Raw genomic sequence first — 15,389 nt, forward strand, 5'->3', positions numbered from 1 at the left:
GTCCACAAATATGTAAGATAAAAAGAGGCCTCACACAACTAATGTAAGTTGTGTAAGACACAAAAACAAACCACTCTGTATATGTTATAAGAACTTATGACAGTATGTAATGCTCTTTCTATTATGGCCTCGTCAAGAAGTAGAATTCTACAAAGTTCCCTAAATAGAAAAGCTTCGGTCCTTCGGATATTTCCATAGTAGGATAGTACCTTTACTCATTTCTTTTAAATGAGCTTCGTGTTCAATTTATTTCCCCTCTTTTTTCACTAGCATTAATTAAGCAAGCAAGTAAAATAATTCCATATATATTACCAGCATAATAACCTTTTTATTATCCAAACAAGCATCTATAAAATCCAAACAGGGGAACCAACACAAGGTATTGTATCCTAGCAAGTTAGAACTTGGCGTAGGATTAAAAATTCGATGCATAATGAGCCTGCCACTTTATCCTTCTTCACTGCACGATTAGAAATTCGATGGATAATGAGTCTGCCGCTTTATCCGTCTTGAGTTAAATGCCAGGCTCGATTCCACGGATAATGAGTCTGCTGCTTTATCTGTCTTCAGTTAAATGCCAGGCTCGTGTCTCTGGATTTAAATCCCTGATGTGCGCCTGACACATCAACTATTGCACTCTTCCACTTTCCACTTCTTTAAAGTGGAAGTTCAATTTTCCACTCCAAATACTCCATAAAAAGAAAAACGAAACACTCAAATGAGAAGTGCTTGACTTGCATATGTTCATAGACCCCCATAATAGTATATTAATATTAGTGTGTCTATTTAAGAGTGACTATACTACTAACCTCTACGCATGCAAAGTCATTTTTAGTTCTAAGACAGCAAAAATAGGATCTGAGTAAGGCATGGAAATGCCAATTTATAATGAGTTTGGCCTCTCCCAATCTCCCAAACAACAACTTCCTGTTGCTTTCCTGCCTTCTACAACAATAACTTATCTCACTACACATGTTTAATCCATCCTATAGATCTACGCTACAACAGATAACTCATCGATTCCATGAAGTAGGATATATCTTAATCTGTGTAATAATCTGTTTTAAGTAAGATCAAATTATCGTCTTCCCATGTTATACAAGGCAAGCTGCACTTCTCTCAACTTGTTGCCTCTCGAGTATAAATCAGGGCGTTCCACTAGGAAACTCCATGGCCATGGCAGCCTCAATGCTGCTCCCTCTGAATCTCTTTCTTTTATAAATTAACCTCAGAGTTCCACGTAAGATGAAGGAAAATGCCATACATATATCAAGAAAATGTTAGCTAACCCTTCCTGTCTGATCAATCAGTGTACCCACCTGCTCTCCACATAACGCTCTTGATATATTTCCAGGCCCATGAAGATTGAAAATAACAACTGCAAGAAGAACGAAGCATGTCAAGAACTAGTAATCTTCAGATTGGAACTAAACACATTTCCATGAAGTAACGTAGCTGATGAAAGAATGATATAGGGGCAAATATTCTATAGGATAATGCTGGTGATGATAGAGCCATACCAGGAATTGCATTCTCCTCGCATAATGTAACAGCCATCAAATCCAATGGGGAAGCACCTCCGGAAACCAGCTCCCTAAAGGAAATATGCTCAGCAGCAACATTACTATTTCGGGAGTCACAAACATCGACACCTTCTACATTTGTACCCTTGAGTAGTGCATCGGCATGAACTGGAGAAAGGAAAACTTTGAATCATTAACCACTCCTAAATAGTAAAAACAGAAATTTTGAGTGTTAACATTTCATACTTTCAGAAGCTCTGAGTGCTGCAGCTGTATCAGTAGAGAAGAGTGGATTCCCTGTGCCAGCTCCAATACCACCGAAGATCACAACTCTACCTTTTTCAAGATGCCGCATAGCCCGTTGCCTACTGTATGGCTCGGCAAGCTCAGGCATGGAAAATGCACTTTGCACACGAGTCTGCACACCCAACTTCTCTAATGCCGACTGCAGCAGTATCGAGTTCATCATAGTTGCCATCATTCTGCAGAAGATTAGTCACAGGTACAATTAGTTCATTACAGAACGAACGGGAAATACCATTACTACCTGGAAAGTGAGAGCAAACTTTCTCACATTCAGTGGACTAGACCAACTTTCCTGTCAACACAACCTAGCTTATGCTTCCAATAATCCAATCAAAATGATAAAGAACTTGACTGCAACTCAAGCTCCTCCTACCTTCATTCAGTGGACTAGACCAACTTTCCTGTCAACACAACCTAGCTTATGCTTCCAATAATCCAATCAAAATGATAAAGAACTTGACTGCAACTCAAGCTCCTCCTACCTTCTTCATTTCCCCTCCCCCAAACTCCTGTTAAACTTTACTCACAACCACATTCCCATCCACCTACAAACTCCGATAATCCTCCCCTCCCCCTGCAACTTGCCACCATGTCCTGCAAACCACCATTCCCCCATCCCAAGCAACCAATGGGTTAGCAGTCATTTGCAGGGGATAGAGCCATAAAGGTGAGGCTGCAACAGGAACTAGCAAGTATCTTGAGGGGGGGCAGCATGCTACGAGGGTCGAGGAGCGGCAGACAGACAAAGCAGATGGAGATTGGAAAATCTAGTAGACATTTTAAATCAAATTTAGGGGCGGGATCATTATTTAATCCAGCTTCATTTTCTTTATCGCAAAGTAGCCTTGTTTCTTCCATTAGTCATATTCAAATTGAACTTTTTGTCATTTACTCAAGTTGAGCTAGTAACATTAGCCAAATAATATTTCCACTTCATAAATTAGAAGCCCGAAATCGCATAACCAAGGCAATCAAGTAACGCCCATGTTGTAGAAGCATGTACACCAAAGTTTTATTTTTAACAAAATAAAACACATCAAAAGACCTATTCCACAGCTGTAAAAAGTTCAACCCCCTATAATTTATACTACAAATCACATCATAGATCTGACTCTCCAGATTCTGTTTTCTTTTTCTTTCTTTTTTCATGCACTTTCAACTATTCCGTCATTCCAATATCAACATGCACTAAGACTAAGGGATGAAGGAATCTTCAGATATCTTAATAATAAAAAGCTCACAGAGGCATTCAACCAAAATAGAGAGATTCTATACATATGAATAGCATAGAAACAAAACTACAAGCAGGATATAGAAAGTAGAAAAATTCACTGGACTATCAAGATCACCCGTTCCATGAGGTGTGATTTTATCTTTCCGCCTCTTATAGGAAATTAACCAAATGAATAATAGTATTACTTATATTTTTTTATTTTTTTTTGATGAAGGTGTTATATTGATGCAGAAATTACAAAAAAATTTGGACTAGCTCCTGAGTACAAAAAAAACAATTGCAGCAGGGAGCTAAATCCAAAGATCAAACAACTTGATTGTTAAACTAAAGTAAGAGAATTAATGAAATCTACCAGGGAAATTCCATCATTTACAGGGGCTATTTATAGTTAATAACTGAACCGTAAATCACAAATTAGACAGGAGGAAATTACCCAATTTGATAGGCAGTACATCTATCCAATCCAGTTGAAGTTACCCATGTGTCTCCGCAAAAGAAATTGCGTCCGCCAACAACTATTGCCACCTAAGGCAACAATTAACATGCATGTCCAAGGGAATCAAAATACGGCAAAAGTGCTACTCCTTGGCAAAAAATCAGAAGCTTTTCTGACAGATACCTCTATACCAAGACGGCAAGCTATTGAGACTTCCCTAGCAACTAGCATGGCCACCTGGCATATTTCAATGATAAAAACTTTATTATCAGCACTTATAATAAAGAAAAGAACACTTAACTCCTTTACAGATACAAGACAGAATACGACATCTCAGTTAATTAGGAAACAGAATCCAAAATGTAGCAGCAATTAATATGAGAACTTCTTGCTTACAGAATTGACTTTTCTAACACGAACTGAAAAAGTTTTACGCATTGATCTTGTTGGTAATATTGACATTATGTTTTGTGATAAATCCACTTCCTTAAAAGGTCATACAGCTGGGAAACTCACCCAAGTGGTCATAACAAGATTTCTTCATTGAATACAGAGTAAGAGAGTAATAACCCTTTTTTCAGGATAAGGTAATAAGAAAGCAATACCCCTCCTATGAGAAAATCTAAAGTTTCTAGTCAACCCAAAATTAAAAGAACTATCTAAGATAAGATTGATAGCTGTTTTAGACGAACCTACTTCCACAGCAGCTTGAATTCAACTGGTAAAATATCTTAGGCAAAGGCGAAAAACAGGGCACACTTCTAAAGAAAAAAAGATCTAGATATGCAATACAAATTTGTTGGGATTAAGTTTTAGTCAAGTTAGTACATTTACTTTAGGTCCAATGTTTGATAGGAATCTTTTAGTCCTGTCAGAGAGTTATATGCTGGTAGAAAATACAGAAAACTTCTAGTGCTAGAGAAACTAAATGTTTAAAATATTTTACTCGACTCAAATGGAGTGACATGAATAATGAGGGTTCAGATAGCCACCCCCACTTGCTTAGGAATTAGGATTGAATAGTAGTAGTTGTTACAGGAAAGGTTCAGGCTCTAGACTGTTAAGTGCCACGTTAACTAATAGCCAAACTGTAAGAAAAAACCTTCCTCAACATTACCATCATTTTGAAGTGCCGGAAAGATACATTTAGCTTCTTGACCTAAATACATTGTACTACATTCATTTTGCGAATATAAATTAATCCTCCAATTTTGCAATAGGTACGTCTCCATCAAGAGATCCACTGATCTGTCATCTAAAGTTGCATGTAAAAAATAAAAGCATTATGTAATATCTTGAATGAGTTTGTTTGGTACACTCAGAATGAAATATAATCACATAGGCTTCCTCTCCAAACTATCATTAAATTTTTCAAACCCAATTTATCTCTTCCAAGATCAAACCAGTCTTGCTTCAAACTATCATTAAAATTTTCAAACCCAATTCATCTCTTCCAAGATTAAACCATTATTGCTTCAAAATATAGAGAGAACATTGGAAGTAAATAAACCTTTGGATCAAGGTTGTTTGGATCATTAGTGTTTGGTGTGACTCCAGCTAGTGCAGCACCACTAATTTTAAGAACTACCCTTCTCCACCTTGGACCCATAGAAGATTTTGACTTTACAATCTGTCCACTGGGACCAGGCACTGCTGTTCCATATCTGAAGCAGGTTAGGAGGAACAGAAATGTCAGATAATCCGCGAAACTGGAAGAAAAAGAAGAAAACTGTACTCAAGTATTTTATATGCAGATTCCCACTAGATGAGAACTCAGGTTAGCAAATAGCAGCTACATCAAAGAAAGTAAGGACAAGGAACTACAGATTTTGTTTTGATCAAACTCATATACATCTAAACTGTTTATTTTTGTATCATGGAAAACTTGAAAAGTAAAAACATATTTTATAAAACAATTGAAAATTTCAAGCTTCCCAATCAATTAGAACATCACATCTAAATAATATGAGTCACACACAGACTTAAAAATGGTACAGCTCACTCCAAGCTGAGGAAGATTACGACTTTGATAAACAGTTTCCTATGTATCATAAAGAAAAAGTCAATTCATTCACCATATACAAAGAGTCAACTTTTTCCCAGCACATCGTTGCACTATTGCAGTACAAAAATAGCCTCTCTTTTTCATATCAGCAATGGCAGATCAACCTTGTTATACATCAACTCTCAATATTCTGAAGGGATATTATCAAATCAATCAACTACACAAGGGGAGCCTAGGCGTAATTGGAAAAGTTGTTGTCATGTCACGGGTTCGAGTAGCGGAAATAGCCTCCTGCAGAAATGCAGGGTAAGACTGCGTACGATAGACCCTTGTGGTCCGGCCATTTCCTGGACCCCGCGCATAGCGGGAGCTTAGTGCACCGGGATGTCCTTTGCCAATCGACTGCACCTCAATCCCAACCCGTTAGGGTCCGTTATATGAATCATCTATATCCATTCTGCTCAATATTTCAAAAAACTTTCATCCTATGCAAGAAAAAGAATCAAATTTTTATACAATTAGAACTACCAAATAAAAAAGCAGTGGGGGATGTAGAGATATATGTGTGTGTGTGTGTGTGTGTGTGTGTGTGTGTGTGTGTGGAAAACAAAAGAATTGAAACACTATTAGATTCTGAACCCATAATTTAAGAAGTACAGTGAGTTTAGTGCTAAGAGTTGAACCCTCAAGTTAAAATCCTGAATCCGCCTTAGAAAAGGTATTACCGTTTAGATTGTCTGCTAGTGCCAGAGTTGGTAACTGCAACAATGGCTTTGTCCTCTTCAGATGTAGATGTAGCTTTTCCTGATACTGAATTTCCAACAATTTGCTCCATTTGCTTGAACCAGGGCCAATGACTCATCGTGATTCCGCCGTTACTCATCCGATGTCTTTCCAATTTATACCTCTTCTTCAAATTATCAACTTTATTCTTACACTGTTCCACACTCTTCGATTGCTTCTCACACCTTTCGCTCACCATCGCCGCCACTTCTTCCCAATCTCTACCTCTCAAATTTCCTCGATTCAATTGCACAAACTTCTCCATGTACGCCTCTAATAAACATGCTATTGCCGTATCGCTCCATTCTTCTCTGTCCTTCCGGTACTCTCCGCTGCCGCCGGAGGCGGCGGAGGAGCAGGTGATTTTTGATCTTTTGTAATTGTACGGCGTTCCGTTATCGCTGATATCCTCTCGATCCGTTCGTTTGTTGTCGTTTGATTGATTGAGCCTCGATCTGTTAACGTCACCGTCGTTTTCGAACGGATTTGAATCGGTATCGTACGGATTCACTCCGATATGATACGACGGCGTGTTGTTATTGTCGCTGTATCCGTCACCATCTTCATCGCCGGAGATGTTTTTCGGACTACCGCTAGAGATAGGCGGGGCGTGGATTTGCGCCGGCTTGTAACGGTGGGAGAAAGGTTGATGGTGGTGGTGGTAAGTAGGATTGGAAGTGTGGGCCGTGGTGGTGGTAGGAGTGACGGTGACGGTGGCGTTATCGTCACCGAGGAGTGAGAAATCGTCGTCACAAGAAGCCATGGGTGGACGTTAGTTAGGGTATGGAACGACGTGAAAGGTAACGCTTGTGGGTTTTCGCCGTTAATGCACTGCATTTGAGAAGATGGAACCGTTACAGATGTTAGGATTGACGAGTCCGTTAGGTAGGGCAGTCACGTGATTGGGCCCCTTACGTTGTAACTTACAATTGCAAATGAAATGGATTCTACTATTTTGCACCCTCAGGTATTTTATTTTTTTTGCTTATTTATTTATTTATTTAATATAGTATACATCGCGGCTTCGAGCGGTAGAAGCAATCACTAATGGTAGTATTATGCTAGATTGTCTACATCACACTCCCGGGAGTACCTACCATGCGTGAACGCGAAATACTTTGTGTCAAAGGCGGACCTATGCTATATCGAGAGGGGTCACCCACACCCATAAAGTTCGGCATAAATTCCATTTATACATGTATATGTCTGTAAACAGTCGAAATCGTATGCCTCCGATCTATGAGCCGAAGTTCAGGCAAGGTCGAGTTCGAGCTCGAAGGACCAGATCCGAGCTCGAGGACAGAGTGCAATGCCCGAAGATTGAAGCATGATGTACACCGAGGCCGAGTGCGCTCGACCCCATAATAGTACCGTTATTGATTTGTAACAGAATGGGCTAGATTCCTGCCACGTCCCAAAATCATGGCGTAAATCCCGGAATATGATTGTACGATTCAGTACTAGGCGGTTAGACGTTGTATCAAGAATATTCCTTACTGTAAATAGAAATATACCTTATTTAGGGTTCCCCGATTATATAAAGGGGACCCCAATCATTTGTAACATCATTTTATCACTGAGAAAAGAATATACTCTCTACTTTTTGCCTACTATTCATCAGCATTGCCCTTTAGCTCTACTATTCTTACTTGACTTATCTTATTCTATTACTATTAGCATGTCTCGAGGTCACCGTCTCGAGGTCGCTACTGTTGAGTTACGTTGGTTTGATTCACTAATCTCTTTTATCTTTACTTCTTTTTTCTTGATTATTAATTGGTATTGAACTAAATCACATATCTTTAAAACCACAAATCAAATTTAATTGTTACTCGTATTTTCGAGGTAAACAGTTTGGCGCCCACCGTGTGGCTAAAGATAATAGTGATTGTTCTTAACTGATTCTCATTACACACGTTATTTTTACGCTTTTTCTTGTCAAGAATTTTTTTGATTCTCAGGCTGAAACATGTCTAGCTCACAAAAGGTACATGTTCATAACAACGAAGGTCTTGGTGAAAACAACAATGTAGGGGTCGGTGTACCACCGACAAACCCTGGGGAAGCGCCAACATGGAACCAGTTGATGTTAGTCCACACATTGCTATAAACACCAACTTAGGCGCAGACCCCGAAGGGAGCGTACGCAGGGAAGCCCAACCGGGGGGGGCAAGGAACACCAGGAACAGGAGATGGGGGAGTCATCCTCCAAGTGATATTCGAGATGCTGCAAGCCCAGCAAATCGCCATCGCTCAATTTCAGAGCCAGAACAACCCAGAGTATAACTAAACCGGAATACACTCGACGTGCTGAACCGGCGCTAGAGAGGTAGAACGAAAATGGCTCGGGGACTGACCCACTATTATGAGAATGCTCAAAGAGCTCACCAAGAGGATAGAGTCCGGGGAAAAGAGGATTGAGGATAATGACAAAAAAGTAGAGACTTATAACTCCCATGCGATCAGATACCGGGAGCTCCCCCGATCTCGAAGGGATTGGATGCCAAGAAATTCGTACAAAGGTCGTTCCCTCCGGGTGCGGCTCCGAAACCCATCCCAAAGAAGTTTTGTATGCCCGACATACCTAAATACAATGGAACCTCTGATCCAAATGAACACGTTACTTCTTACATATGCGCCATAAAGGGAAATGACTTGGAAGACGACGTAATCAAGTCCGTACTGCTGAAAAGGTTCGGGGAGACTCTATCGAAGGGTGCCTTAATATGGTATCATAACTTACCCCCTAATTCTATTGATTCGTTTGCTTTGCTTGCAGATTCTTTTGTAAAGGCACACGCTGGAGCCATTAAAATTGCAACAAGAAAGTCGGACCTTTTCAAGATAAGGTAGAAAAATAACGAGATACTCAGGGTATTTGTATCTCGATTCCAGGCGGAGAGAATGGGTTTGCCTCATGTCACCAATGACTGGGCTATTCTAGCCTTCACTCAAGGTCTCAACACTCGGAGTTCCATAGTATCACAGCAGTTAAAGCAAAGTTTAGTCGATTACCCGGCTGTCACTTGGGCCGACGTACATAATCGGTATCAGTCGAAGATTAGGGTCGAAGACGATCAACTAGGGACCCTTTCGGGGTCCGTTTATCCTAGCAGGACCATAGATAGGATCGAAGGGGATATCGATCGAGAGCTGGGGTCGAATAGAGATCGATATCAACTGTACAAAAGAGACTATAGAGGCAGCGGTTCCGGGCGAAGCTTCACACAAAATGAGAAGAGAAATTATCGAGGTCAAAATTCACGGGGGCTTGATGCCGATGAAGATCACGTTAAGTATCCAAAGTTCGAATAAAGGTAAGACTCCAGTCCAATCTTTTCTATTTTTTCGACTAACACTTGCAGGCTATCGATAAGGATTGGTACGAAGCTCTAGATCTTGAAGTACGTGTTGCACTCTTTTTCCCTCAGACCGATTTTTGTCCCAAATAGGTTTTTCCGGCGAGGTTTTTAATGAGGCAACCGTTGTTCGTTCTAACTAAAAGAAATTCAACAGAATCTGAAGTCCCCTACACGGGTCTCGATAGGAAAGTGTTGTAAGGGCCAAACTGTCAGCCGAACCGTGCCCGTATAGGTTACTCAAGCCCTAGACATCAAGCATGCACGCATGTAAAATCATCTATCAAGAGAAGTACTTTTCCTAGTCGATATCCCCTGCCCTTATTAAATTTTCATATTTTATACTCTTGATCTATTGTGTAAACATGCTTAAGGGCCGACCGCGGCGGAAATTCGAACAACTGACCCATGCTTGAGGGTTGCTGTCCCAAAAGCGAATGGAATCAAACTGCTAATATTTCGAGACCATAAGACCTTAAAGGCAATCCTCGATTTTACGGGCCACGACCACCCCACCCGGGGACTGACACTTCGGGCAAGCTCGAAGTGAAATGGAAGATCAGCCCAAAGGGCAAGTTCCGAACTAAAGAGGCTACGACCAAACTAACGCGGATCAGAGACATTCGAAATCCGTGACAAATACAAAAGCCCAAGGGCTACCTTAGCCCGAGTTCGAGCAAACTCTCACTCGGAGACCGTCTATGAAGCCTACAGGCTAACTTTACTTCGAGTTCGAACAAATCATCACTCGATCATAAAAGCCTAATGGCTATCTTAACCCAAGTGCAAGCATGTCTCGAAAACTCGAGGACTATTTACTCGAGCTACCTGAGTTCGAAATAATAATACCTCAAAGAGGCATCCCCAATATACAGGCCAAGGCCATCACACTCGGGTACTAGCATTTGGAACAAGTTCGAAATATTATCGGGAAACAAGTCCAAGAGACATACCCCGAAGGCTACAACCATACTAAAGACTACGGTCATATAAAAAGGCTATGGCCAAAATAATGCGGCTCGGAGACGTCCGAATTCTGCCATAAAATAAAGGCCTTCAAACACTTTGAAAAAACCGGTTAAATCAGGCTACCCTCGGCAAAAGCAAATGATAAAGGGCTTCGATAAAATCAACCCTCGAATAAGTTAAAGGCTTCGATAACATCAGCCTTCGAAAAAGCCTTAAGAGGTATTCGATTGTCGTTACACAAATGAATTACAAATAAGGTTCCGATCGGTTGAACCTTCGAAAAACCCAACAGGTACAAGAAACACATGCTAAGGCATAGAAAAAATTTCACTAAGTATTTTAGCCAAAAAGAGAGAAAAATTATAGCCGTTATTAGAGGCCGAATTGGCGCTACTCAAAGAGCCTAAGGGCCGATCCAAAGAGCCTAAGGGCCAATATAAAAAAGCCCAAGGGCTACCTTAGCCCGAGTTCGAGCAAATTCTCACTCGGGGACTATCTATAAAGCCTAAGGGCTAACTTTATTTCGAGTTCGAGCAAGCACTCACTCGATTACTAAGCCCAAGGGCTACCCGAGTTCGAGAAAATACTCACTCAGGGACTATTTATGAAGCCTAAGGGCTAACTTTATTTCGAGTTCGAGCAAATGCTCACTCGACTACTAGGCTCAAGGGCTACCTAAGTTCGACAAGATCCTCACTCGGGGACTATCTATAAAGCCTAAGGGCTAACTTTATTTCGAGTTCGAGCAAGCACTCACTCGACTACTAAGCCCAAGGGCTACCCGAGTTCGAGAAAATTCTCACTCGAGGACTATCTATAAAGCCTAAGGGCTAACTTTAATTCGAGTTCGAGCAAGCACTCACTCGATTACTAAGCCCAAGGGCTACCCGAGTTTGAGAAAATTCTCACTCAGAGATAATTTATGAAGCCTAAGGGATAACTTTATTTCAAGTTCGAGCAAACGCTCACTCGACTACTAGGCCCAAGGGCTACCCGAGTTCGACAAAATACTCACTAGGGGACTATCTATGAAGCCTAAGGGCTAGCTTTACTTTGAGTTCAAGCAAATCCTCACTCGACTATAAAGCCTGAGGGCTATTTTTCATTTCAAGTCCGAGCATATACTCACTCAACCATCAAGCCCAAAACTGTTTGGCCTAAGATCTACTCAAACTCAAGTTCAAATGATCATTCGGGGTCCCTTAATTAGAAACGGTCGAGGGCTATACTTATTATTGGCCATTACCATCTCAAAACTGTAGACATTCAAAGGGAATTTTATGCTAAGACACTCTGACCCGCACAAAAGGGGTAACAGATTCCGGAGCCATGGAAGGATAAAAGTTTTGTATAAACCTATTTCCAATGGCTATAGGTCACGATCAAGAGTGCCTAATAAGGGCCGATCAGCCTCAAAAGCGAAGAATCACGAAGAACACGAAACCTAAGCGGCGCGATCCTTATCGGCAGAAGTGTCTTCACCCTTGGAATCTTCTCCACCGCCGGACTCGCTAGAGTTCTCGGAGTCGCCCTCGGGAAAGGCCAGCTTCCAAATTTTTGTTTCCTCAGTCACTTATATCACGATGATGATGTCGTAACAAATCGGGGTAAGGATCAAGGACTCAATTCGTTTTTTATCGTCCTACTCTAAGAAACACGGGACTATCTGTATACGGTCGAAATCGTATGCCTCCGATCTATAGGCTCGAGGGGTCATCTTGAGCCCGAGTTCAGGCAAGGTCGAGTTTGAGCTCGAGAGACCAGATCCGAGCTCGAGGACAGAGTGCAATGCCCGAATATTGAAGCATGATGTACACCGAGGCCGAGTGCGCTCGACCCCGCAATAGTACCGTTATTGATTTGTAACAGAATGGGCTAGATTCTTGCCACGTCCCCAAAATCATGGCGTAAATCCCGGAATATGATTGTACGATTCTGTACTAAGCGGTTAGACAGCTGTATCAAGAATATTCCTTATTGGAAATAGAAATATACCTTATTTAGGGTTCCCCATTATATAAAAGGGGCCCCAATCATTTGTAACATCATCTGATCACTAAGAAAAGAATATACTCTCTACTTTTGCCTACTATTCATCAGCATTGCCTTTTAGCTCTACTGTTCTTACTTGACTTATCTTATTCTATTGCTATTAGCCTGTCTCGAGGTCACCGTCTCGAGGTCACTACTGCTGAGTTACATTGGTTTGATTCACTAATCTCTTTTATCTTTACTTCTTATCTCTTGATTATTAATTGGTATTGAACTAAATCACAAATCTTTAAAACCACAAATCAAATTTAATTGTTACTCGTATTTTCGAGGTAAACAATGTCTTTAGAAAATAGTGATATATTAGTAATGGGCATACTATATTAAAATGCTAATATCAAGAGGTTTAAACTCATATCTCAATAGAATTGGATTTACCATTCTTCCTGTGCTACAAAGTATCGATTTGTTTAGGCATAAATGGTATTGAAAGCTCACTGGTCTAACTAATGCAATTTCATGTAAGGAGGAAGCGCTCCGTTTTAGATTTCTTTATTCATAACTAATATGTAAACCAAATTAGAATCCAAAAAGAAATTTTATTTTCACTTCGGATGTCTCAAGGACTACTACTACTACTGCAGATTAGAAACTGTAATGAACGTCAACAAGCGATAATAAACGACTCATGTATATGCAACATTAACTATTTTCCTCTTACTATAGCTCTCTCTCTTTTAAATGTATGTACTACAGTTTATATACCTTTTCAAACCATAGATTTCCATTTAATAAGTGGTCATGTCTTTACTAATATAGCTGCCCCGTTGCAGGTCAGAATAAGTGGCAAAATTAGAATTTTTACTAAAGAGTGTCAAAATATAAAGAAATAAAATTACAAAAAAGTCAAGGGGAATCAATATATAGTATATATATATATATATATATAATAAAAAAGAATTTTTTTAATCTAACTGCATAGTATAATTTTTTGATGAAGAAATATCAATTGACACCCCTCTAGTTTCACGGGTTGTCAGAATCATTGGGTCAGCATAGGATTAAACAGGGTGATTTTTAAAAATAGCCAGATTTACAACTGGTCGTTCAAAAATAGCCCAATTTCAAAAGTAATCGAAATTTAGCCACTTTTTACGTAAAGATAAATCTGAGCGAAAACACAGTTCAAAACCCGGAAAATACTCCAGTATATTATGTTGGAGTTCCAGCATAAGTATACTTGAACTCCAACATATTATACTGGAGTTCCAGGATAGTATGCTGGAACTCCAGCATAATATGATGGAGTTTCAGCATAAATACACTAGAACTCCAGCATAATATACTGGAGTTCCAGCAAGTATAATGGTCCGGTATAATATACTGGAGTTTGGAGCACTAGTGCTCCAGTCTCCAGTATATTATACTGGAGCCAACAAAGTATACCGGTCCAGCATAATATGCTGGAGTTCATACACAAGTGCACCGAACTCCAGTATATTATGCTGGACCGGTTTCTATTGCAGCAAAACGGTAGCTATTTTTTATTGACTTGATAAACGCTGGTTATTTTTGATTGACCAGTCCGAAAACTGACTATACCGTGAAATTTTTGCGATTAAACAGAGGCGTCGTTTTACAGTGGGTGAGGCCGTGAGCGGTTAAAAAAAACAAAGGGTCGTAGCCCATGGAATTTGACATTTTACCAAGAGGACATTGGGTAAAATAAAGTAAATGGAAAGTGGGTGTTTATTCGTGTAGGACAAAAGTAAGGGGACCTTCTTGAAATGGGACCAAAAGTGTACCTTCTTAATAATCAAAACACGTGCGGTTTCTTTTTTGTTTTATAGCAACAGTTTGGAATGCAGGAGCTCATGCAATGAAAAAGATCCATAAACAAGGACATTTCACGAGTTTTTCTCCATAATGGTCATAATCACAATTACTCTCATATATTTAATCTTTATATATTCATGAAGCATGAATTTTAGGAATTGTATTTACCATGCTGATCAGGATTCTGGGGCAAAAATTGCTTTTGTTTGAAGCGCATTGCTCAGAAATTCAGAATCTATCTATACAGAATAGGAGAAGCAAAATCATGTTATTGTGCCAAATGTCAGAATAGAATATCAACATGTGTCCAATTTTAGGACAAACCTCCAACTAATTTGGTGGTTCAAAAATAATTTAAAATAAAAATTTAAAAATTTGCTAATTTAGTTTACATCAACATTTGAGTCCCATGTTTAAAAAAACTGTTTTTTTATCTGTTTAAAAAGAAGTTCACAATGTTTGAAACTTACAATTCTGTTTGCATACATTGAGTCCCACATTTTTTGGGATGTTTTTTTTTTACATTTGTTAAACCTGAAAATTTAATAAATAAATATTTAGAAAAACTACTTTTTTCTGTTTAAAAAGAAGTTCACAACGTTTGAAACTTCCATTCAGTTTACATACATTGAGTCCCACATTTTTTGGGATGTTTTTTCTTTTAATTCGTTAATGAAAATTCAATAAATAAAATTTCTTTTATCCGCGTCTGGAATTGACTCCCACTTTGGAATTCGCTAATTCAGTTTACATTAATATTTGAGTCCCACGTTTGTTGGGCTTTTTTTTTTGTTCAAAGAAGTTCACAAAGTTTAAAACTTCCAATTCAGTTTACATCTACATAGAATCCCACGTTTGTTGGTATTTTTTTAAATTGTTAAACCTAAAAATTCAATAAATAAAATTACTTGATCCACGTCTGGAATTGACTCCCATGTTTGAAATT

At 39.5% G+C, this 15,389-nt stretch overlaps 1 protein-coding gene across 1 annotated transcript; it reads right to left on the bottom strand.

Annotated features, from left to right (window-relative positions):
• On the bottom strand, positions 860–7,206 carry LOC109229713. The gene is made up of 7 exons (XM_019395245.1): positions 6,230–7,206; positions 5,010–5,163; positions 3,683–3,736; positions 3,497–3,588; positions 1,770–2,005; positions 1,521–1,691; positions 860–1,378 (listed from the first exon to the last, which is right to left on the bottom strand). Exons 1-7 carry the CDS (start codon positions 7,048–7,050, stop codon positions 1,281–1,283), a joined length of 1,626 nt encoding a protein of 541 aa, XP_019250790.1. The 5' UTR covers positions 7,051–7,206; the 3' UTR covers positions 860–1,280.

The sequence above is a fragment of the Nicotiana attenuata genome, chromosome 7, assembly GCF_001879085.1.
Source record: "Nicotiana attenuata strain UT chromosome 7, NIATTr2, whole genome shotgun sequence".
In the NCBI taxonomy this organism is placed as follows: Eukaryota; Viridiplantae; Streptophyta; class Magnoliopsida; order Solanales; family Solanaceae; genus Nicotiana; species Nicotiana attenuata.